Source organism: Calliphora vicina, chromosome 2, assembly GCF_958450345.1.
Source record: "Calliphora vicina chromosome 2, idCalVici1.1, whole genome shotgun sequence".
Taxonomy (NCBI): domain Eukaryota; kingdom Metazoa; phylum Arthropoda; class Insecta; order Diptera; family Calliphoridae; genus Calliphora; species Calliphora vicina.
Window position 1 is genome coordinate 98,297,094 of NC_088781.1, and position 27,759 is coordinate 98,324,852.

Below are 27,759 nucleotides of genomic sequence, written 5' to 3' on the forward strand. Positions count from 1 at the left end.
AATATCAATCAACAAAGAAATAAAATATTTGTAATACTATCGTGTAAACAATAAATGTTTTTTTCGAAACGATTTTTTGAAATTCCGATTAATTTCAATATTTTAAATTTGAAAAGTGTTAATTCTCAGTATTGCCGTCTATAAATATCTTAAGTGAAATTAAAATATATATAATATTGATTTTTTAATTGCTACCGGTAGATGTCTCATATGTCAAATAGATCAACTCCCCAAAACACCATTAATTTTATTAAAAGCCTAACATATTTTTTTGATTAAATTCAGTTTTAAAAATCATTTAAAGAATTTTTTTTAACTTATTGCTAATTGACTTTAAAATCGTCAAAAAGTTAAAGAAATCTAATTAAGAACATTATAGTGTTTATATTTATTAATTTATGGCTACAAACTTTTGTAATTTAATACTGAGTATTAATATTTGCCAAATCTTTTGTGTCATAAAACAATTTCATCGTCTAAACAAAAATTGTATTAGATTTCCAAATAATATAAGTACATAAATTATTTTTTGAAACAAATCAAATGTTTTTGAAACAAATCGAAAACTTTCAATATGAAGAAAATATACAAAATAAATAGAATTTGCAGAAAAACATCAATAATCATCAAAAAAATATCTTGAATCCATGACACAACAATATAAGGTATACTCAGTAGGAAATAAATTCTCAATTATACAATTCTTGTAACGTCAAACAAAAGAAAATATGAAAAAAATCAAAATCAAAGTTTTACGTTATAGGGCTAAATATTGAAAACTCTCCCTAGTGATTCTACCTTCTATAATTATTGTATCATGTTTTGAAACTACCATGTAAACAAGAAATGTATTTTTCAAAATGATTTCTTGACAAACCGATTGGATTTAATATTTTTAATTTGAAAAATATACACTCAGTATTGTCATCTGTAAATACCTTTAGTAGTTTTAAATTTACTTTATTTGGAATACAAATAGTTGATAGGTGATATTAAAATCCAAAATAGTCTGAAAATAGTGTTAATTAATTTGTCAAATGAAGCATCCATCCATATGTATAAAACTTATTGTGAAACAATAAAAGCATAATAATCTCACTCTAGTAAAATTGTGGGGGATTTACTTATAATCAGATTCATTATATTTAAATTCTTCTATCTTTAATTTTTGGGGATACAAGGTGGTCAAATTTAACTTAAGGAATTACTTTCAATTGGTTTAAAAACACAATTTTTTATTGATGCCAATTTAAAGTAGAATTTTGAGAAATAATAATGGAATATGATGTTGGGCTCTTTTATACATTTTTAAAATCGCAGAGCAACAGATTGTTTAAGTTTTTCGAAAGGGTCAATCGTAAAAAAAAAGTTATAAATCTGAATTTTCGATTGCCCAATGAGGCATAGTGGTTTAAGAATGTTTTTTTTTTTAAATAATTCCGTATTGGAGATATTGTTCCGAAATTTCACATGGTTGGAGCTGAGTTGTTTTCGAGTTGATTTACAGTTGTTCAGCTTCCTAGGGGTAATGGGGACCAGTCATATCAAAGTTCACATCGGGTATCAAATTTTTTAAAAACAATATCAATCTTAGTCTTAAGTCTTAAGGTTTTCTCCAATATCAAAAACTTATATAAAAATCCTGTATTCACTCTCCAGAAGCTCCACAAATCTTGCCCTCCTTGAAAAATGTTGACGTTTTTTCATATATTCTTCTCAAGGACAATATATATTTTAAATTTCACCTCATTCGGATCATAAATGGTTTTTTGCGATTTATTAAAAAATTGCACTGGATTTAAGAAAATTAAATTTATGACCACCCTTTTAGAATACAAATTGTGATACAGGGTATCAAAATTGACCATCTCGTGTTAGAAAAACTTTGTACAATTTGTTCAAACATATAGACAGATTTCAATGAATAGAACATTGTTATATTCATTGAAATCTGCCCACGTTTTATGATCGGGCGTGTAGAGTTTAGAATACAGATTAATTCTACTCATTCTAAAATTTCTTATTATTGAAGCCAGTTCTTAATAAATATGCCAAAATAATATAAATATTTTTAAACCTCTGACCCCCAGTAACACGAAGTCTGGTTATGTGTTAACTAAAAGTTATACTGACAGTTTTCATACAAAAAGGCATAACCAGACTTCGTGTTAATGGGGTGAGAAATATAAAAAAAAATTAAGTTCCTTTTTTCAAACTCATTTAAAATTCTTGATATTGCCAAACAACTGTACTGGATGTTTTTAGAAAAATATTAGAACATCCATTACCAAAAATATTTGCAAAAACAAAATAGAGTCATGATAAAGTCTTTACCTTCACTTGTTTTATTCATTCAAATTTCCAATTTTGAACTAAATAAATGGCAAAAGTCAATTCTTTATATTTCATCATTTGACATACAATTTACTTTGTAACCTTAAATTTGCTGAACCGTTAGGATATTGACTTATTTTCTTTCTAAAATAAAATTTGCATAAATTATTTTGAGGATTTGTTATTGATTTTTAAAAGAAGTACAATAACAAATTTGGATGTTGGCTTCCAAGTCTTGAATAGTAGTAGCTGGCGGTCTAGATCATGTGGATTTGTTCTTTGGGGTTATGTGAAGTCAAAAGTCTTTGTTGATAAGTCAGCTACAATTCAAGAATTGGAAGCCAACATTACTAGCGTAATTCATGACATTCCGGTAGCAATGCTAGAAAGAGTAATTGAAAATTGGTCCTTCCGTATGAACTATCTACAGCGTAGTCGTGGACATAATTTTAATGAAATTATACTTGGAAAGTAAATGCCAGAGATTGATCTTTAGGGCCACTATACAGTTAAAATATAATCGTATGTCGCTACAATTATATTTTAACCCCCATATTCATAAAAAAAAAATTAAATTTAAACAATGTTTTCATGCTAAATTTCCATACAAAATTTGATTTTAAAACGTTGTTCAAATTCAAAAATTGTTTATGAATAAGGCCTTAAGTGTTTAATTTAAAAATTTAAAATAAATATTAGTGCAGTCCGAATCAGTGAAAACACTGACTAATACTTTTCGTGTCTTAATCAAGTAATCAGGAGATGAACTATTTACCAGTGGTTTTCTGGGATTTTTTCCATTCTCGGGAATTTTTAAAAATTAAATTAAACTACGTGTAACAATGTCTTTCGAATAAGTAATCTTCATAGACTTTTGCCTGCTTTTTGGTTGTCCAATGTATTTTAATCGATCAACATTCACAAAATGTGTAATTCGAAATACAGCTTTAAAAAACAAAATTTAATCCACTTTATTGTCATTACTTTCCTTAAATATAATTCAATCTTAATGACAGGCTGACTAAAGTTCGGTTATTTCAATCGTAATTCTTTTTTGAAATCAACGAATCTTGAATATATAAGTAATATAACTCCAATGGTGACTTTGCTCCAATGTTAGCAATATAGTTAAATACTACTCTCACCCATAGGCACATTCGTCTTCTCCATTGCGGTCAAGAAGCAGACAAACAAGATTTTATTTTCGTTTTACGATTAAGGTTTCGTGCATTCTAGAAAAAAGGTAAATCATATGATCAGGGAAAAAATGTATGTTCTTGTATTGCTTTAAAATAACGCCTACTAAGTTATCTTCCTATGTGTTCTTTTATGATCTATATTGTTGAGATATTCCTAAGTACTGGCTGGTTTAAGAAAATCAATAACATTTGGACCCCATAGAAAATTAATATAAAAGCCGATATCAAGTAAAGATCTTTGAAGAAATTTAAGGATTAGTTAGTATCCCCAAACGCAATTGAAAGTATATGTATATTACTTATTATCTACTGAATAGAAAAGACGTTTTCGAAATATTTAGTGGATTCATAAGGTATCCTATCATGTCATATTGCCATAATGTGCTAATATTTCACAATGGTTTAAATATGTTGTTATTGCTATGTTTATTGTTCTGTCGTAACTAACTGCTAAGAGTCGGATAATCCGAGCCGTGAATTGTGAAATAATGTTCTACATTATGATATGATAGGATACCATGTAAATCTCTAATAATGTTTTGAATTGTTAAATTTTAATAGTCTAACGTTTTCAGAAATATTAAAATAGAGTAGTAATTACTTTCATATAATTAAATATGTTTAACAAAACAATAAACTTAAATACATAAATACTTTCTGATTGGAATCTCACTGTTCTCAATGTTAAATGATGCAATGATTTCATGAAATAAGGAAAAATATCGAATGTGAGACAAAAATAAATAATAATGGCACATAAATGAAAAATTAATAAAAAGAAGAAAAATAATATACAGTAATAAAAAGTATTTACAAAAGCACTATAGAAATGTAAACTCCTCTCAGTCTACATAGTCGGCATACGGCGTGCAGCATTTGGGCTTAATAGGGTAGTGTGGCCCTCGATTACATTCAGGCGTGTCATCGATATATTATTTTGAGTATAAGTGGAATGAGTAGCACCAGTTCCGGCTGGACCATTCTTCAATGATTCGCTCGTTCGCAAACCTAGTAAAATGTTAATTATTATTACAAAAATTTTAAATAGATTTTGAATTAAAAAAATGCTCACCAAACTTCTCCAGAACCGAATGCCAAACTCGTTTCTTAAATACGAATATAAAGAAGACAAACACTCCGAGTAAAACATTAAACGAATCACTGATGGCCCAAAAGAAAATCTTTTTGTGATCGTAAAATAAAATACTCAAGAGTTCTAAGAACCATGTTATGCCCATTACTACGAATAGTTTCGTATTCATGGCAAATCTGGCCTTGTCCACAAAGAAACGCCTTCGCAGAACAGGTTTCTCATTATTCGAACTTTGCATGCGAAAGATTTCACGCTTAACACGATTGCAATAGCGCAGTGTTAAAATGAATAGAATGAAATTGATGAGAAACAATAAGCCAATCGGACCGGAGAAAAATAATAGATTTGCCGAACCGGGAGAATCATCTGCAAAGAGTTGAGATTTTGAATATATTATATATAGCTATTTTTCAATGGTGAACATTTTCTTTATATTTATATCAACATACATGTAAACCAACATCTTCCATGTCCAAAATTTGGTCGAATATTTTCGCTTAAAACCTCAGTTTTTGTTAGAGTTACCGTTATAGCTGTTATCAGCGTTGGTAGACCCCATCCGTACAAAGAGTACAACAGAAATCGTTTAGTTTGATTCTTTTTAAATCCATGCTTCTTTTTAGCTGATCTGAAAAAAGTATTAGTTAATTTAACAAATAATTAATAAAAAATTTAAATACATAAATGATAACAAATTTTTTTTAGTATAAAATATTGCTGTCACATGCTATCAATTAATTAAACTACTACTCTTATTACAAATATTCGTTTAAACCATTTAACAGAACATACATACATATGGGGGATTTCATGTCAAGTGAACCAACTTTTGAAATCGAAAAAGCTATCCAAATTATTTGGGATACATTTTGCTAAGAAGAATAGGTATTAAGTATGAGAAAACACACTGGTTTGGCCAAAATGTCAAATTCAGAGAGTTCAGAGAGATTTTGTTGAAAAATTTTCTCTGAATTATTATCCAATAGAACATCGATTTCAAATGTTGGTTCACTTGATATGAAATTCCCCATATGGGCAATTTGATATCATCGTACGTGATATTTGTACCCCTATAGAGTGAAATAGATATTGCAAATATAAGAGTATCTAAAAAATTATTTGGTCTTTATGTTCCATTCAGAGAGTACTATATTTTATCTTTCGAAATATTGTTGTCCAAAATATAGAGCAATATGAGAGTATTTTTAGGTAAACAAAATTTATTTTTTTTTCCAATGTTGTTTTTTTAATTTTTTGGAAAAAAATGTTTCGATTGTTTTTTTAATTTTTTTTTTAACATTTAGGGAAAAAAAACTTTTGGTGAAAAAAAATTCGGGTTAAAAAAATATTTTTTCCGATTTTGACCTTTTGTAGGTCCAACTTACTATGGTCTTATATACGTCGTTGCGAATGTCTTTGAAATATCTATCATAAGATATCCATATTGTCTATATTAATGACTTAGTAATCCAGATATAAGTTTAAATAATTCAAAATCGAGGTTGTCCTGATTTTTCCTCATATCTCAGCCATTTGTGGACCGATTTTCTCCATTTTAAAAAGCAACCGAGCTTCCTTCCGAGAATTCCTTAGATATTGATGGATGAATCGTGCAAGTTATTTGAGAGTTTCGGAAAGTAGATTTCAACAGACAGACAGACGGACATGGCTTAATCGACTCCGCTATCTATAAGGATCCAGAATACTTTAAAGGGTCAGAAAATTATATTGTGGAAATTACAAACGGAATGACAAACTAATATATGTATATCCTTCTCACGAAGGTGAGGGGTATAATAAATAGAAAATATATATTCGGTTTCAATAAACAATTTGATAATAGCAAAAAAACAATCAGAGTCAAATTCATTTCATACTACATGCTAATTGGGAGCTTAGTTTCCTCAGTAATCTTAGCCTAAACATACCAGTTAAATTAAGAAATTAAATATACTCAGTTTAAACTATTATTTTTGCCCTTAAAATGTTGTAATAAGCTCTAAATACTATTACATAGTAAAATTGTAGTGTTCTCTTATTTAAACCATCTTAAAAAACAAGTTTTAAGGATTTTTGGTTTTTCAGTCGTGGTTGTCATTCTCGTGGAATTGCCCATATGTATATTGTTGATAACCAGGGAAACCTTAAATATATTCTAAAAAAGTATTGTATGCGCATAAAATATGCTGTAAAAATAAGATTCGGCACATAGCAATGTAACAAGTAAGGGAGCTATTCGGCAATATAGCTCCCTTATTTGTTTTTATCAAGATAGGTGGATTTTAAATAATAACATTTGTCATATTATTGTTAGTTGGAACTGATATCCATATGATTTCGATTTCCCTGGTAATTACACACTTGTTGACGGTATTTGTTCGTTATACACCCTCCCATTTATCCTGAATAAAAAATTCTACTTGTTTTCTTAAAATATTAGCTGTTAATGATTATTGACACTTGTTGCATTGTTATCAAATAGTGATATTTTACAAGGAAGTAAAGTCATTTTTGTTAGAAATGTATTAGGGTGGTTAATATTTTATGTGGTATGTATTTGTATATACGATGTGTGACTTGGGTATATAAGCCCAGTAAAAAAAATGTAAAGGTAGTTCCAAATTGACCTGTGTAATTTCAAACTAATTTCTCATGAATTAAAGATTTTAAAAACATAAAAAATATCGCAAGAGTAAAATAAGTGAAAGTATTGAGTATTTGGGTACTCAGTATTCAAAACTGTTTTTTACAAATCTCGCGTGATTTATTTCTACATAAAACTTATGTGCCTTTAAGTTTGTGTAGATACCAGACATTTTAGGGAATGTATGATCGTTAGAATGATTTTCGGAGTTGGATTTGCTCTGTATTTATTTATTATTTATGGTCACCGATATTCCAATGAAAACAGTAGAGTATTATAATTGTTCTATACATAAAAAAAGAAGAATTGCGCTTATCCAACAATATATTAGTATGTGTTATAGAATCCAATCCCAGTGAGAAAAAATGATAGGACTTCAGTTTGTAGGCCTACTAAAAGGCATACTTACACATTCTAAAAGATCCTATACTCATTCCACTCTGTCTGCTCTTAGATATGAATGAATCCCCTTATAACAACAAGTGAGTAAATGAAAATAGTCTATATCAAAAAGTATAATACTCTGCATCTCTTTGATTAACTCTCCTTACAAAATTACAACAATAAATTGCTTGCAGCCCATCATAAGTAGACCTTCCCATAGTCCTCTAACAGCAATGATTTTGCCATGCAGCTAGAAGTTCTTGTGTCTGTAAAATGAGGCATTTACTGCATATTTTTCCCGCTGGGATATGTTTTGTCGTATGATTTTTTATATTTTTTTAACTTTTTGTTAAATTTCAATGTTAATAATACTAAGGATGAGTTTTTTTTTTGTTTTGAATGGATTTGTTATTTCTAAAGTCTTTACATTCTTTCTTTCCTAATTATTGATAATAGAAATTCTAATGTTGTCCGATTAATTCTTAATCAACTGACACATCTACATAACAATCACACACCTTGACATAGTTTACTTTTCTCACTCCAATACATTCTTAACAAATAATTTCGTAATATGCAATTTGTTGCTTGCCACTCCTTCTATTAAGTAGAGAAGGAAATTAAAAGAATTTATGTGCTTGAAAAAAAGTAAGTACCACCTTAATGTTTTATATTAGTTTTTGGATGAATGTAGTAAGAATATTAATAAATATATGTATGTACATATATTTAATGTAAAAATAATATAAATAACACGCTATTAAATATCGACTTTCATCGTTAATTGACAATTATTATACCCACGAAAATGTCATTAATTTGGCTTAAGTGAACATTTATTTCTGAGGGCAAATATTTTTTTGTTGTTTTATGACATCCATCATCATTGAATGCAAACAATAAGAGTCGTTAATATTTTCCGTATAAAAAATAATTCACAACTAAGTAGTTGGAATAGGAATTACACATTACAATTTATTGATATAAAAATGTTTATTGATATAAAAATATTAAAATGAAATTAAATATGTACGTCATAATAAATTTAATGGTTTAAAAACAAATTCGCCAGTGGAGGTCCCTTTGAATGTGCGTTTATTTTCTGATTATTAAATGAATAAAAGAAATGAACTAAAACTAGAAAAAAGAAACAACAAATAGGTGTTATTATTTGTGAATGGTTTTTTTTTTTTTTTTGTTGGTCTGGAGAATTTTTCATACTCTGACCACAGGGGAGTGACTGACTGACTACATTTGTTATTTTGTTTTTTTTTCACATAAAATTAATTAAATGACATACTAAAATTAGATAAATATATCAAGCGCAAAATGAACCATGTGATAGTATGCCTGGCAGTGGTAATAATTCGACTCATTTATGTTTCTGCGGTGCCTAAACAATGTGTGGCAGTAAGTATGCTTTTGTTTATTTTTTTATCAAAAAAATATTAATTAAATTAACATTTATCAATGAGACTGTGAATAATATTTCACCATTTTAATATCTATTTAGCAATTTTATACCGGATTTACCACAAAGTAGGGGATAGTAATATTGTATTGAAATAAAATATACAGTAATGTAGAACTTAATTCGAACCATAAATAGCGAAGGTGTCAGTGCACATTGTTGAATGCAATTTCTTTTGCACCGAATTAAATGATATGAACTTGGACGACACCTGGATCCAAGAGGACAGCTCTAAGTGCCACACCGCGAAAGCCATAAACGATTTGAAGGAATAGCTATTTCTCCCGGATATTACGGCCAATAAGTCGCAATCAATCGATGAACTTAAAGTGAATATAACTTAGGCCATCGGTCAAATTCAGCAGGATCTATGCGACAGTCATTAAAAATTTTTCTCTCAGATCTGTGCGAAACAGCGTGTACCAGTTTTAAATTAGAGCTGGTGTAGTAGACACCAGGAGCCAGAAATGGTAAACGCATTAATTCGCAATGCTTTCGTAATGAGCAATTGGATCCTTGAGCCAAATCATTAAAATAAAGAAATTGTACAATTTTCTATTATATATTTGAGGCTATCAGCGCAAAAGTGGTGTAACCCCAAACAATTTACTTAGTTGTATATTCAGCTTACACCACTTTTGCTACATTACTTTGTTATATTATGCTCTGTGCCACACCAATTTTTTCAGCTCCCTCTGCTTTTGAATACCAAAAAGTAGCTTACACCACTTTTATATTGATAATTGTAATTATGGGTTACACCAGTTTTGCGCTGATGTCTCATTTATAAAAGAGATGTATTTGTTCGTAATCGATATGCTGACCAAACACGTTGCGAGCGGTGTACACGTGATTGTATGAAGTTGTCTTGGTTGTGCGGAAGATCAAAAAGTTTTGATTTTTTTTGCAAGTTATACAACACATTAAACATTATTATATTTAAAGCTACCCAGCGGCGAACTTTTTGAGGCCTTCTGTAAGACCTTTTTTTAGATCCAGTACTCATGCTCGCTTGCCTTCTCAGTATGACCTTATGGATGCCGTTACAAAAAAATCATATTCCAAAGACAAAACAACAAATGCAAAAAAAAAATCTTGGTGAAAAAAAAATTCCTGTTAAAAAATATTTTTTCAGATTTTGACCCATTGTAGGTCCAACTTATATACGTCATTGCAAAGGTCTTTGAAATATCTATATTGTCTATATTAATGACTTAGTAATCCAAATGTAGGGCAAAAAGGTTGTCCTCAGCCATTTGTGACCGATTTTATCGATTTTAAATAGCAACAGAGCCGGAAGAATTCCGGAGATATTGATGTATGAATCGTGTATGTAAGTTATTTGGGGGCTTCGGAAAGTTGATTTCAACAGACAGACGGACATGGCTTAATCGACTCCGCTATCTATAAGGATCCAGAATATGTGTACTTTATAGGGTCGGCAATGAAATATGTAGAAATTACAAACGGAATGACAAACTTCTAACGAAGGTGAAGGGTATAAAAAGAAGTAAACATAAAATTGTTTTGCTTAAATTCTTTGACAAAGCTGTTGTGCATAGTGTTAATTTTTTACATGGTTATTATTAAAGTTTTCATGGTTTTTTTAGTATGTTCCATTTCTAAAGGCGATTATTAAAAAAAAAAACTTGTGACTGTTATTCAAATAATTTACAAAAGTCCTGATAACAGGCCTGTTAAAGAAGGCCTACTACCAGGCCTGTTGAAGAAGGTGAAGCAGAAGGCCTTGGCTGGCTAGGACACCGTGTGTAAAAAATATATGACTATGGAATGGGGCAATAAGGCCTTCCACTACTTCATTTCGCAGCAGCCCAGAAATAATCGCTTAATGCATTAAACGCATTGAAGACAGCAGGCTTCCGACTTCAATCTGTCAAAAATAAAATACACACGTTTATACATGAAGACGATTCTTTTCACGACAGCACAACTTCACGGCGACACGACTTCTTTTGTTGCTGCTACCCAATTAGGCTAATTTCTATTTTTGTCAACTGCAAAACAGAAATAGTGTTACTAATATAATAAAAAATGTAAATCAAATTAGTGCTTAAAAAATATATATTTTGTTTACTTAATTAAGAGAAGTTTCTGATAACCATATTAAAATAAATTAATAAAAGGTACATAAATTATTACTACATATATGTATATTTTTATTCAAAATAATTGTTTAAATCTTTATTAATTTGGAATTTTGTACGGTTATTTTTTATTAAAGTAAAAAATTAAAGGACAACACTGAATTATAAATCAGCTGTTTACTTTGAAGCTGTCGCACGACTGCAACTTCAGCCGGCAGCATTTGAATTCGTGTGTTTGTGAAGTCTGCTGTCTGCAATGTGTTTAATGCATAACTATAGAAGCCTAGCTATGATATCCGATGACATCTTCACTCAAAATAACGTATACTCGTATTCTGTATTAAAATAATGTGAATGCATTCGTGTTTTTGGAATCAGAGAAATGTATGGCTTTATTAGTTTATCATTATTGTATTTCTTTAAATAAATATAAATTAATCTATATTTGTTTGTATGTCCCAGCAGTTTTACAGGTAGTCAATGTATCTTATAGATACAGTAATTGTCACAAATGTCTTATCACTAGCTGACTCCAATTTCTACGTTTCGGGTCATTTGACACGTATGTGCTCTTGGTGGTGCATAGAGAAGTCAATTGGTTATTTTATGCATCCCATGTAATCTAGCAAAATGTCAATTGTCACTTTAGTGTGTATATGTAATCTGTAGTGTAGTCAGCTAATCAAGTAACCAGTTAGGTGATAAGGAGCCACTGTAGGCACACAGATTAGCTGTCGACAGACTAGTTAACTTACCCAAATGTCTGCCAGATATCGAAACACATGACATTCATCCAAGAAAACGCCGCCATCAAACAAAAGTAAATAAAGAAACCTATGAAAAATATAAATAAAATCGAATTGATTAAATTTATTTAAAAATAACAATGCAATATGAATGTATGTATGATTATACGCATGAATATTGAATACATATTATTATGTATTAAAAATATTTAGTTGAAAAAACTTTAAAAATATTTAAAATGCAATAATTTCTACACTCACCTGATGAAAAACATATAGTGTCATTTGGCGTTGGCATCAATTGACCCAAGGCTATTCCCAAATATGCCGTAAACAAACTGCTCACCAAACAGATCAATATCTTTCCCGGTAAATTACGCAATCGCGCTATACACAAATAGACCAATAGCGTGATGGCATAAAATGAACATGAAATCAATAGACCAATGGTGTAGACCTTAAAGCGTATTCGATCGTTGCCAACCACTTTTGAATCGAAGCAAAGAAATGTGTACAACTAATTTAAGAGTTTTATCGTAAAACATTGATTTTTTTGTTGTTAAGAAATCTCAGTATCAAATGGACATACTGGTCAAATTACCTTTTGATCGGCCCACGAGGCGTTGCGTATTTTCTCAACGCAATATTGTGCATTTGTGTAGTATTTCTTGGAGGCCATCACATACAGAGATCCATCACGTTCGCTAATCGTGTGGGCTTCGTCGGCATAAGCATCCGGATCTAAACGATATTTGAGACAATCTAAGCTGCGTAAAATTCCAAAAACTGTAAAGAAAATAACAATAAATGTAAATTGTTTTTAAATGTTTTTCACACCATGGCGTGAAATGTTGCTAAATCGAGGGTTGTTTTAAAAATTATAGAGCTGATTTATTAATAATGGTAATGTTATTTTTTACACTGTAGCAAATACAAATCACAAAACGGAAAATTGTTTGGAAATATTTTTCAAAACAATTGGAAACCTAAATACTCAAATTATCACTATGAGATTCAATTATTCTTTATTATTTATTTAATACGTTCCTATCTAACCTAACTTTATTATCATATTATAATACTTCACAATTACATTTGGCAATTTGAACAAAGGAATATGGTCAATAAATATTGCAATCAATTATATGAATTTCTGATTATTTCACGTTATTTAATTCCTTTAATTATTTCACGTTAATAGTTCCTTCTCGAATACGAGAGCTGAATAATGTTTATTGTTGCCAATATTTTTTAACGACCCTCAGGCATGTAACAGTTTTTTTTTATATTTATCCACAACAATTTTGAAATATAAATTTTAGCAAACAAATACTAAGTCCAACAAATATAAACTGTATTTGATTTCTCTGTGCAAACAACTGTTGTTAACCATTTGCCATGTATGACCGACCGAACCTTTATGGTTGATGCAAATCATTAGCAATTCGAGTATTTAATATTCTAATTCTTTTATTTATTTATGATTGTAGTTGTCTGAATGGGTAATAAAAGCTTTAGTAAATTAATAATTTTATTAACTGTTTATAATAATTGTGCGAAAAAAAAAATGATAAAATGTTGTGCAAACAATATAAATAAGTAGTTAGGATATTAATTATAATAGTAATTTCCATAATCAAAACTTTAGTTTATATTTCTAGCATTTAATCCCTTACTTTGTTGCCGGAATTGTTAAAACAAAACAGACAAATTAAAAAATAAACGAATTGGAACGTACTTTTTTATGACATGGAATAACGTAACTATCTGTTGAAAGTTATTTCTATCCCGTTGTTGCTTCCTACCTTCCTTATTACGGCACAGTTTTTAACTATATAAATATTCAAGTTAAAATGCTCGTAATAAAAACATATGTTTTTAATAAAATATACACTTATGTTAGCGAACGAGACACAGTGAGTATATAATTGATGATCTACATTCGTTATTCAACACAAATAAAATAATAGAGTATAAAAAGGGTATATAAATTGTATAACTTGTTGACTTTCGGAGTATCTGTCGATATATGTCTATAAAATATTTATACGCGTTAATATGAAGTGAACCTAATATGTTATAGCCAATTTGTGTTTAACACAAATTAGTTTTGTATTAAAATTAATAATAGATAAGAGCTACATAATACAGGATTTCAGACTTTATCAATAACGATAATTTTAAGAGATTTATGTGTGTTAAATTGATTCTCGAAAGAGGACCTTATATAGGAAGTATGGTCAATTATGGATTCACAATATGAAGTTGTATACATAAATCCAAAATGTGTTAAACTTTATCCTGATGTATATATTTGTACGATATTAGGAGTTATACCCGAGTTATGAACCGATATTCACATAATTGATTTTTGCATACATATAACTTATCTGTATAAAATGTTGATTCGAAATCGATAATTATAATATATATATCGTCACCTAAAATGCAAAATAACTTTTCATAAGTTTATAGGAGAAACAAGAAACTATATAAAATGAAAACTACTTGAGATATTGAAACAAAATTTTCAAATCGGACTTATAATGAAACTAGAAATCTATATATATAAAAACATGTGTACACTTTGATGTCACCCTTAACTGTGGAAACGTGAAGTTTGCACGAAATCGGCCCAGTGCACAGTGGGGGAACTGAGAAAAAAAGTGGAAATAAATCTGTATCTTCCAAAATAATAGACCGATTTTAATAATTCCCATGGATATACAGGAGGTGTTGATAAGTTTAATTTTTGAATTTGGGCTTATACCAGCTGGGTGACGCTGAGACACAATGCCCCAAAGTGAGGCACCTCGGATATATACAAAATTAAAAATGATGCCAAGATTTTTATATATATGGAATATACTAGACAAAAACCATTGCATTAGTCAAAAAAAATATTCCCGGGAATTCAAGAGTTTAGGCTGATCAATGTTGAATCAGTTATTCTGTAACGTTACTCTCCAAGTATTTTATTAACTTGAACTTTGGTTCAATACCGCATAATAGAGATGCGGAAATGAGACTGATTATATTAAATTTTATAACAATGGACCAAAATATTTCAATATAATCATAAACTATTCTAATAACTAAAATATTTAATATTATTTCTGATTCATGGCTGTGGTCTTAAATTACCAGATGTCGCTATTTATCTAAATTATTTGATTAATTGTTGAATAATTTTATTTAAAAGCTTGTTAAGAAGTAAAATTCATTTTATTAAGTTTTGTGAAAGATTATTTCGTATGAAATATTAATAATAGAATTTTCTCTGTATATGTAATTAATAACAGGTTTTAAAATACTAATTTGTTTCTCATCTTATGTAATCTGAAAAAACACAATAGCTTTATTATAAAATTGGTTGCCGCATAAAAATCAAATTTTAATTTATGGGGGTTTCCCTTACAAATTTAATTTAATGTGACGTGACGTGACGGCAACAAGACAAACATTTTACTTTTATATTTTAGTATAAGGATTTTTTATTATTCTTGCTCTTGAACATAATCAAATAAATAAACAATCATAAATTATTTTAAATCCATCGTGAAAGCGTTAAATTTATTTCAAATGAATTTTTAAAGCGAACGCACATTTAGCCGGTTGATATGATGACGTTTCTAAACTAAATAAATGAAGATTTTAACAATTAGCAGCAAACACATGTACAATAATATTTATGTACAGTGGTGGCAATATTATTAAAACATTCGCCCATATACTATGGGCATTTGAAAGTGAGTAAACACCATTAAATTATATTATTTTCTGAAGATATTGAAAAATATTGGAGTCCGACCTATTTTTTCAGAACCGAACCGAAAAGTTTTAAATTTTAATCGATTTTATGATTTTCATTATCTTAAAAAACTTAAATAATTCGTAATAATTTTAGTTCAACATATTTTATTTTTCAATTTTTAAAAGAAAACAAGACTATTTTCTTTCGTATTTTTTCTTACAGACTTATTATACAATTTTGTGATACACATATAATATGATTACATTATGATTATCACTTTATAGAATTTTTGACTCGATTTGCTTGACATTTATTTTAATACCAAGAGGAATTCAAGACTCTCTCGAATACAAATGCTTCAAATATAAACTCAATTTAAGGTTAAGAAAGAAAATCAAAGATTACATATTTTAAATTTTATTGCAAATTTAATTGTTTGCTAGTATAATCTTATATTTAAATGTGAATTTGTTTAATGTTTGGGAAATCTCCTGATAATATGATTCGATTTTTAAAACCGATTTTATGGAAAAGGCCTACATATATGTAAATTAAATGTTATTATAAAAGTGAAAAGGTCGTAGTGATTTCTTTTTAAAATTTAAAAATAAAATTAGCAATACTTAATTATGTGGCTTCCACTGTATATGTACAAACACATACTCAAATATACAGTAGTGTTTGTTATAGAGTTGAAATATTTGAATCAATACTATTGATACGTATTTAAATAACAGATAAATTTGTTAATATATTGTTGTTGTTGTGTTTGTTTTTGTTTACACAGAATATTTTTTTGTTTTTTTATGAAATGAGCAAATTTCTACAAAAATAAAGGGTGGTTTAAATAGAGGTAACTTTTTAAAAATTTCCCATCAAGCTATTGATTACACTATACAACAAAATCAAATTTTTTCCAAAATTACAAAGTCCGACCAATAAATTGAAAGTTTACATTTGAATTTCATTTGAGGGGGGGTTACATTTTCACAACTCTACCACATTCTTATTGTTAATCGGCATAAGGAACCATTGTGATCCTTACATTTTAGCTATAAAATATGTTTAGCAACTTTGTGTAAAATGTTACGAAGAACATTTTTGTAGAATACGTTATCCCTCTGAATCGTCAAGGCAGGGGTCTTTTTTGTCCTTCTTTTAAAAAAGAGCAAAAAACACCATTAAAACAGGGATTTAAGGGGTTAAAATGTTCCGCAGAATATTATCCGTGAAATTTTACTATAAGTTCCTGAATACACCAAAACGTAAAATTCAACCAGAAAGTCAGAAATAAGACACAACAAAAGATAGCTTAGGGTTAATTTAAAAATAGAATAAAATAGAAATAGGCTGAGATATGGGGAAAAAACCAAGACAACCTCGATTTTTTTTTAACTATTTTTGACCTATATCTGGATTACTAAGTCATTAATATAGACAATAGGATATCTAATGATAGATATTTTAAAGACCTTTGCAACGACGTATATAAGACCATAGTAAGTTGACCCACAATGGGGGTCTTGTTCTCTAAATTTTGGACATTCTGCGGATAACCCAGAAGCGCTCCAAACTAATAAAGCAAATATCGTCCGATCCATTCGTCAAATACGCTCAGAAACCGACCACAAGATCATGGAAAATTTAATTGATAGAATATCAACTTATTTTTACTATTTTACCTGAAACTCAAGATTTTGGGGGTGTTTGGCAAATTTCAAAAAGAGATTCTTGTTGTACTCAACAAAACCTATCAGAAAAATAGTATCACTTATCAGGTATTTCTACTTCATTAGTTTTTGTATTACTGTGTAATGTGAGTTAGAAAATAAATTAACGTTTGTTCATTTCAAAACGATACCTGAATTTGGAGCACCCTTTAGAAATACACAAAATGTCTAAGTAGATGATTTGATCACTTTAAATAAAATTAAAAAATGTGTTAACTAATAGTGATTCCAAATCGTTTGTATAGGGTGATCAACTCTATTTTTATGCATGAATACAGTAAATCATCGTTGATCAGCGTTACCAATATTTACAGTTATCAACATTAAATGTTAACATTATTACTTTGTAGATTTCTTTTACACGCTCTGCAATCCGCATTGGATTTTCCGAACTTTCCATCATTTCGTGATATGAGAATAAAAACAAATCGAAATACTAAATAAAAAATAAGAATTACTAAAAAATATTTTGAAGTTCGAAAATATTCGGGGTATTCACACGGTCTACTATTTGGTCATATGTCATAATGTCCTAATATATTATGATAGTTTAATCAAATTTTTGTTGTTTCAAACAAAAAAGTTCTAAACTAATAAAACTATTTGAACTAGGTTTATTGTTTTGTCATAAAATAATACTTTTTAATTAAAACACAACAACAACTATTATAATATATTAGGACATTATGACAATATGACTAATAGCAGACCGTGTGAATACCCCAATTATTCTTTAATTTGTAATTTTGTTACAACTTTTGTTGTAACTACACAGAAACAAACTGCATATATTGAATGAATTTCAATATAAGAAAATGCTGTCATTAGAACTGAATTATGCGATTGGCTACAAATTCTGTTATCACAACGAATCGAGTTTCTCTGTGTTCTTATTTAGAACTAGATTGGTTCTAGACTAGAGTTCTTCAGAGGTTTTCAAATTATTTCATAAATCTGATTTATACAACTTTTTAATTTAATTTGTTTTTTTGACCATGAAAATGCAAAAATTAATTTTCAAATATTGTTCAACGAAGAAAATGCGTTGTTCTCTCGGAAAATTATTCGGAGTCGATTGGTTTATTTTAAGGTGTATGTTGGACTAATATTTTTAGCATTACAAACATCATTACATTATTTGTACCATCCCACACTAAAGTGGTGTAACAATATGCAAATAAAAAAAACCCTGGAAACCGGTTTGCGATGGCGTCATTAGTATTTTTCTAGTGGCTTAGTCACAAAGATATAGTGACATTTAATATTTGCATAATTTGAAAATTTTTTTGTATTATTCGCCTAATATTTGACGAACGACACTTAAAGTACATATCGAGCCCTTAGCGCCAAATTATCGTAAGCGACAAAACACAAATTTTACAGGAGAAGGTTTTTTCGATTTTTTTGAAATTTATACATAGAATTAAAAATTTTATGATGCTATATATTATAATTTCGTTCAAGCTATTTGTCTATTTTTCAAAAATATTTATAACTTTTGACAATTAAAAATTCATGAAATACTTTATTGAAAAATATGACAAAAAATATTTTTTATTGAATTTTTGCATAGATACAAATTTTTCGAATTGAAATAAAATATTTATTTATGAATAGTTTTTAATGAAATTTCACAGTTATGTAAATTTTCTATTTAAAATGGAAAAATAAAAACGAATTTTGAATGTTATTATCAGCAATCCCGCAATTCCCAAAAAAGTGTTGAAAAATCCCAAAAATGGAAATTTTTAGTTTTTTGGCTATAATATCGGAGTTATCGGAATCCTTTACAAAATAATTAGAAGCATATTGGGCCATCTAAAATCGGTTATAATATTTTGATATCGAATATGTGATTTGAGAATTCAAAAATAGGTGTTTTTTGAATGGACCTGGTCCCCTCGATAACAAACATTTTTAATTTTTTTTTCATTCAAAATATTTTATAAAAACTTAGCTTTCCGAAAGTATAAATTCCTTATACATCCTCTTAGAAATTTTTTGCGATAACTTAAAAAGAAAAAAAGTTCTTTTTTCCCAAAAAATTAGCGAAAAATCGGCTTTTTAAAATTTTTTTAAATTCAAACTCATATAACTTTGGACTTAGTCATTATTTTTAAAAAGTTCTTTCCTTATTTGACACATACGTATGTTGTTAGTTCAATGAAGGAAAACTGGAGAAAATCGGAAAATATTTGGATACGATGTTATCAAAAAACTGGAGTAGGTTGGGTAAAAATTTTGAAAATTTTATTTTCAATGCGAATATCTCCTAAGCTATAAGAGCCAATTGATAGCTACGACTACGTCTTTTGTAGCACTCGATGAAAAGATTTTATGTGTGTAATTTTTTTGAAATCGGAACACAAACGAAGAAATTGGATAATTTTAAAAATGTAATATACCCGAGGTGTCCTACTTTGAGGATCCTTGGTCGCTGCCCTGGTGGGCAAATGAGGTCCACGTTCAGAACTTAAACTCGGGAACACTTCTTCTTTGCGTATGTGAAATTTCATTCAAACCAATCTAACCATTTAGAAGTTACACATTTATTTCCCTCTTTTTTTTCTAACTACTATGTGTCGCTTACGATAAAATTCGTTTACCGTAAAATGTAAACATTGACTTACGATAAAATCTTACCCCCTATAATTTTGAAGTTATTAACAATATTGATATTCTGAGAACACTAAAACATCAGTCGGTCCATAAAATTTAAATTTTTGCAATAAAAAAAAATTTTGAAAATGTCGCTTACGATAATTTGGCGCTATGGGCTCGATATGTTCTGGATAATTAATCTACAGAAAATCTAAACAAAATCAACCGGCTTATGATCCCGACAAAGATTCCAGCAGTAATCTGCCATCAAATCTTGGTCCATCTTCCTTGACATCTTTCCTCCATTACTCGTATATATTGTTGAAATATTTCAGCTTGCTTCTCACTTCCGCAAGATCATTGGAGGCCCAAATTTAAAAATATATATTTTCCCACTTGACACTTGTCGTAAAGATACAGCGCTGCACAGTGGTATGAGAAAAAAAAGAGAGAAGTAAATCTGTAACTTCTAAACCCTTAGTCCGATTGAAAAGAGTTTTTCAAAGATACAAATTTTTCAAATTGAAATAAAATTTTTATTTATGAATATATTTTAATGAAATTTCACAGTTATATAGATTTTTCCATTGAAAATAGAAATAAATTTTGAAATGTGTAATCGGGAATCCCGCAAGTCCAAAAAAATTTTTAAAAAATCCCAAAAATGGGATTTTTTAGTTTTTTGGATATAATATCCATACCAGGGCCGGGGTTATCGGAACTCTTTACAAAATAATTAAGAACATATTTGACCATCTAAAAAGGGTTACTATATTTTGATATCGACTATGCGATTTGAGAATTTTTGCCCTAAAATTGAATTTTACATAAAAAATAGGCGTTATTTGGATGGACCTGGTCCCCTCGGTATCAACAATTTTCAAATTTGTTTTCATTTAAAATATTTAGTGTGAAGTTAGCTTTTCAAAAAGTGTAAATTCCTAATACATCTTCCTAGAAATTTTTTAGATAACTTAAAAAGAAAAAAAGTACTTTTATTACCTTATTAAAATTTTTAAATTCAAATCCATATAACTTTGGAGTCAGCCATGATTTTTAAATAATTCTTTTTTGGTTTGTTGTTGACAAGGAGATTGTATACAGCAGCGAGCATAAAAAATGCAACGATATGCTATGTGATTTTCAACAGCACTGATTTTGCTCAAAAAGGTATCCAATTGTCCACATCTGCTGATTTTATATTCTTATTGATCATTGGCAATTATTGTATGACATTTTGTCCAATATTTTTTTACGTAAGGATAATTATAAAATTTTTAGTAAAAACATTGGTAAAATTGTGCTAGCAATAGGCTGCAATGGTCATAAATGTCCACATGAGTTCGTTTGGGTAGCATCAAATATAGGAACAGGTAACACAGCCTTGATTACTTCAATGTCTAACATTTTAGTTTTATTTCAATAAAATCCAATTCAAAACTAGCCATCAAAATTATTTCGGCACTCTAATCATAACAAAATTCTTAATTATATCTAAATTTTTATAACGGAATAGGAGTATGGCGTTTTTTGGATAAAATGTTTATCCTTTTGAATTTGAATGTCCTTAAATTTGTTTGTATTAATAGTAAATGATGGTAATGCAACATTGTTATACTTTAGCAATTTTTTATACTTATTTTTTTAAAAATTAAGTAAATTTCCGTAGAGTTGCATTTTTTTTGCTCGCACAATTTTACCACTGTTTTTACTAAATATTTTATAATTATCCTTACAAAATGTCATACAATAATTGCCAATGATCAATAAGAATATAAAAACAGCAGATGTGACATATGGGCAATTCCATATCATCGTACGTGATACTTGTAAGCAAATAGAGTGAAATAGATTTTGCAAAAATAAGAGTATCTGAAAAATAATTTGGTGTTTATGTTCCATTCAGAGGGTACTATATTTTAAAATAATAAAAAGTTCTTTCGAAACATTGTTGTCCAAAATATCGAGCGAAATAAGGGTATATCGTACGTGACATAAAACGGAAGTAATTTTGAGGTACATGTAGAAATATGAGAAAATTTGCGAATCGTGAGCGGCGTTATGATTTCTTTTAATTTCTTACACTAAACCAAATAGTTTTCCTTTACAATCCGTCAATTTAAATAAAAACAATCTTTGGATGATTTTATAATAAATAAAATTTAATATCGTACATGACATACCGTACGTGACAGATTTTTCTCTTATAATAAAACAATATACATATATTCTGTAAATATATTACAGATAGATTCGGTTTCAATAAACAATTTTATAATAGCAAATAAACAATCAGAGTCAAATTCATTTCACACTATATGTTTTATGTCCAAAAATGAGTTCAACGGATCCAGAAATCTTCAACATTATTTAAAATTATGTTTTGTTTAATGCGCATGCATAACAACATAAATTCATATTAAATAATTAGTGAAATATGTTTAAAACGTTATTCTAGTGTTTTCGAAAAATGAAGTTATCTAGTTTTTCCATACAACCACAAATTTGTACATTTTGTAGATAAAATCCAAATTCATGATATATTCAATAATGTGACTCTACTCAACTGAAAGAGCAGAAAGTATTTTAAGGTAATATAAAAAATGGTTTAAATTATCTTTAAAACTAATGACGCTATACAGTAAGACAGAATCATATTTTTTTGGAAATAAATCTGACAACTGGTCCGGGATAATCGGACTCTGGCCAATTTGACGTAGCCAAGGAGTATTCGAGTTTAAGTTATTAAAGTCGTGTACCTTCGACACGTGTCACAAGTACAATATTTTGTGAGAAAAAGTTTGAGAATCACTTTTTCAACTAATTCTCGCGTAGCTAAATACATATTTGTTTTTAGTGAGTAGTTGTGGTGTTTTAAGGTAAACATTAAACATGCATATAAATAGAGATAAATATGTTTTCTTTATACACATTTTTATACAGATTTTAAATCATTTCAATAACAATTCAAATGCAGATGAATCAATAAGAATTAAACTAACTAAACTAAAAGTATAACATATAATAATAATAATGATTTAAATATTTAATAAGTATTTACCTACCTGGTGGTTTAGAAAAATTCCCACTAATCTCCAGACTTTCGAAACTGTGATAAGTTGTATCAGATTCATCACGTCGGCAGTATGAGGTAGCATTTCCCTTTGTAAACATTTCACCATCATTGCAGCATCTCCTAATGCATGGGATGCGACGGCATACTGTCAGTATATCATCACAAGTACGTATAAGAAACTGTTGTTCTCGCCTTAACATGTTTGAGGGCTGTAATAAGTTATCTCCGCCATCATTTTGTGCCACCGCCTCTATACAATACTCCGAAAAGTCAAATTTCTTATTTAAACTTCTCAAAAATAATTGACCATTATCAATGGAAAATTTAAAATCATTTAATTGATATTCAACCAAAACTTTATTGCGTGGGCAGGCCAGAGAATTTGCATGGAAAATCGCATAGTTTTTAAACAATTTTCTATATAAATGATAATTTGCAGGAGCCTTCACACATTTGCGCTGACTACTATCATATGTGTAGTTGTTGGGGCAGCATTTGTGTATAAAACTTATTGGCTGCTTCTTGTCGCTGTAATCTGAAACGCAGGAAATAGCTGCCACACGATCCTCAGCCACCCCCATAAGACATGATGATATTGGCGGAATTTCAAAGTCTCCATCTATTGTATATTCCACAAAGCTTTTACCCTCGCACATTGGTATGGTGGAATTGATCTGTGGATGATATTTTGGTTCCAGTATACCGTATCCGAAGACAGGCGAACTCTTTTGAAATGGTACAATCTCAACATCAAGTGTTTCTGGCATGCTAACCGCCTTTGGCGGAATACAAGTATAGTCGTCGTAACGAAATAAACCTCGTGATATTCTGGCTAATTTCCAACCGGTGGCAGGGCAACATAATGGCACCGTCGAGCGTTCAGGTGCTCCAGCTGTTATACTTTGTATGCCACCGTTTATAAACAACACGCAAAATACGGCGAATAACATTGATTCCGTAGCAAAACTCTCTGTTCACACACAAATAATATAAACAAAATGATTTTATGAAAAAAATTACTAAAAGAGGTCTTAATAAATTGAATTTTAAGCAAGGCTAAGTTCAACACTTTACTCAATTTTCTACAATTTGTTTGGGATTGAGAAATTACCTAATTCCTCTTCAAGAATTAAAAAGTATAGGAGATTTCTCCTTGATGAAAATTATACTTTTTTGTTTGTAAGTTTTTTAAGATACTTTCAATCATAAAATTTGATATAATATTTAGTAATGTATATCCAATGGATGAATATGTGATATTCGTATAATTGAATAAATATGAAAAATTATCTTGATGATAAATTGTATGTTCCATGTTTGTAAATCCATAATTGAACGAAATGTAAGATGATGGAAATATTCTAAACTCCATACCCAAATATAAAGTCAGTTAGTTAACTTCCCAGCGGTAAATGAAACAAAGTACCCAGATAATAATCGATAACGTCAGGATGATATTCTAAGCGAGCAATCTAAGTACTTAGAGTATAATCTGTGCGTAATCCAACACATCATGCACTAATTATAACTTCGATTACGATTTAAGCGGATAGTCAGCAGCTATTTAATTTTTTTTGTTTTTTATTTTTCACTAAAATACACTAAAAATAAATACCTTTTCTTTCTTGTTTATACATGAAAAACAAAATTGATAAAATTTATATTTATCCTGTAAGTGAAGGTGTTGATTTTAGTGCCGAAAAATTAAAAATAAATTAAATGAAAATGGAAGGTTTTTCCTCCAGAAATTTATGTATGGAAATATACATAAGTATTCTTTCAATTACGAAATCAGTATGCATGGTACTATACCTTAACTTGCAAATGCAAATAGAATTGTAATCTACATTTATTACATTATAATTTGCAAGTCTTTATAGGCATATCATCAAGTTCGCTTAGAACTCCGCTTTTAATGTAAATTAAATAGTAGTGACACCTACTGATATTGTGGCTTACATTCTAAGCGAGAGCACACCGATTATACAGCCTATGACACTTTTATGTTAAATCTAAGTGGGAAAATAAGCGAAAGAATCACCAATGACTGCTACGAAATATTGCTTAGATAAGCGCTTACGTAATGTGTATTTTTACCGCTGGGTTGTTGTAATTGAGAATTGTAGGTAATGAATTTCTCTCAATAGTATATTGCTGGTAATTGAATAGTAAGTGAGAAGCATCTTCATGAACATTGCAAGTGTCACATAATCCAGAAGGTAATACTCCCATTCTTGAAATGGTGCCAGCACAAAAGAAACGCGCATTGAGTATTATGTTGACAAGTCTAATACCAATAACTTCAATTCCATTATTGTCAAATGTCAAGTCATGAAACCAAGACTTGTTAGTCACATCATCCCTTCAAGGATTTAATTATATTATATTCCCCATTCTTATTCTTATCTAGACATAGATTCGATCGTTTTGAGTGCATCTTTCATTGACCATTTAATGACTTTTAGGTGCCACTCTTGCCAGTCTGTCAGCAATTTCATTGATTAATAATTCCACTATGACCAGGCATGTAGTATAAAACTGCTTATTCAAAATTAGCTTTCTTTTGTATTTAAGCATGAAGACTAGGATTATATGTGGTTTTGTCTCATCTGGTAGCTTTAGCATTAAAGTCACCACGAATGATTGGGCGATTTTTCTGAATATTAGAAAATTAAAAAATCTTGAACGCTTCTGAATTAAAATATTCAAGACTTAATTGAATTCGACTATAGTTTGCAATCAAGAATGATAGAAAAATAGATTACGCATTCAGTATTTAAAAATTTTTTCGTTTTGCGCATGTACGTCACATCAGATTTGTACTTGAAAAAAAAAAAGTAAAACATAAACAGTGAAAACGTATTCACAAATATACCGTGTTTTTTAATCCGGTTTCTACGACCATAAAAACTTAACAATTGCTATTGAATGGGTGGTTCCGTGGAAAATAAAAAAAATCATTTCGTACGCCATAGAGTTGTTGGTGCTATTGCAATTTTTTACAATGCATTTCATGTTTGCAATATATACACTTTTTAAATTTTTTACAACATTTTTTCAGGTTTTTATATATTTTTTAACAATTTTTATTTTCAAAATAATAAAATATTGAAAATTTTATTGCTGATGTGACGTAGTACATTGAACATGTATTTTTTTTAAAAAATAAGAAACATGCGCAATGCGTAATCTATTTTTCTATCATTCTTGGTTTGCAATTATATTGAAATTTGGCATTAAATTTAAAGTCATAATCGCCATAGTGTCAAAATGAGTATTCAAATTTAATAAAGCAAATTTTATGTTCATAATTTTTGTTACTGGTATTTGAAGCACCAGTTAGAGTTGGAAATTCCTTACTGTTTTCAAGAACAGAAAAACGATTAGAGAAAATTGAGGAATATCTAGTTTTCGCCCATTTGACCGATAGATTTTGTTCTGGCTGGGAAATTTTTATTTTTTGAATGATCACAATTTAAATAGCTGCCAACACGTAAGAACACTTCGAAGGCACAATTATTCATTAAACACATTCACGACTGCAGGTTACCTACAACATGACTACAAATGCCGCTAGCAATAATTGTCAACCACTTAATTATTTTAAAAACGGCGGCAACATAACCACTGAATATGTTGTTCAAATACATATTCAGTGGTGCCACTTTTAAATATATCATAAAAACAGATCAATTTATTTGGTTAAAATCACTTGATTGTTAATATATTTATAATAGTTAATGTTTTTGATACTTTTTTGTTTAATATATTTTAGCTCTCATATATTTCATAATTTTCATTATTTTGACAGCACTAAATCTGCTCACGAAAATAAAAATCAGTTTAACTTGGCTACAGCGGCAATATCGGTCGTGTTGCTTTGTAGCAAACATTATAAACAAATTTCGAGAGACTGGTACTGTAAAAATTCAAAATTTTGGACATAAATAACAAGTTTCAGAATGTACAATGTTTCTCATTACAAGATGGGAAAAGCATAAACCAGAATTTGGTCCAATGTAGAGAGAAAACGACTTGCGATTAATCGGACTATGATCAAAGAATATAAATCATGATTTATATTCTTTGCTATGATCCACCTTAGAATTCACTGAACTCTAGATGCACACGTACAAAGTCTGCGATTCCCTTCCAAACACTTCCCAGCAGTTAAGCAAGTAGTCAATGTATCGCTTATTATTTAAAAATACAGGAAACTTTAATTAAATTCTATACCTCTTTTAGTAACTTTTTTCCTGTTTTATTTATTTTATTAAAAACTATTGTATTTGCTTTTTATTATTTTGTATACGATCGTTATTTTTTAGCACAGCACATTTTATACACGAGTAAATAATATTCGATCAAATCGATTAATGACGTTTTATTCTGTAACAACAACAACAACAGCAACAATATCAATAACAAATATAGTAAGTATTGTTGTCTTAAGATAACGATATCAGCTGCTCAACTGCCATTAATATTTTTTTTTTAATGATTCAAACAAAATGACGAAATTAACGACGTTTCTTTTTATTATACAAGTTTAAAATTAGAAGATTTATCAAAATATTGCCGAAATATTTGTATCAAAATTAGCACGAGCACGTCAAGCGCGA

The 27,759-nt window shown here is 29.2% G+C and overlaps 1 protein-coding gene across 1 annotated transcript; it reads right to left on the reverse strand.

Annotated features, from left to right (window-relative positions):
- Positions 1–641: 641 nt before the first annotated feature.
- Positions 642–27,507, reverse strand: mthl15 (methuselah-like 15). Its single transcript, XM_065501856.1, has 8 exons — positions 27,374–27,507; positions 23,127–24,107; positions 12,578–12,762; positions 12,238–12,493; positions 11,986–12,064; positions 5,076–5,254; positions 4,606–4,992; positions 642–4,541 (listed from the first exon to the last, which is right to left on the reverse strand). Exons 2-8 carry the CDS (start codon positions 24,085–24,087, stop codon positions 4,381–4,383), a joined length of 2,208 nt encoding a protein of 735 aa, XP_065357928.1. The 5' UTR covers positions 24,088–24,107; positions 27,374–27,507; the 3' UTR covers positions 642–4,380.
- Positions 27,508–27,759: the final 252 nt, after the last annotated feature.

Excerpts from the sequence above, each read along its gene's own strand:
- mthl15 (XM_065501856.1), bottom strand. The coding sequence starts at position 24,087 with ATGTTATTCGCCGTATTTTGCGTGTTGTTTATAAACGGTGGCATACAA. Across the intron at positions 12,763-23,126 it reads GAATTTTTCTAAACCACCAG|TTTTTGGAATTTTACGCAGC; the intron begins GTAGGTAAATAC and ends TTTTCTTTACAG. Across the intron at positions 12,494-12,577 it reads CCTCGTGGGCCGATCAAAAG|TTGTACACATTTCTTTGCTT; the intron begins GTAATTTGACCA and ends CTCTTAAATTAG.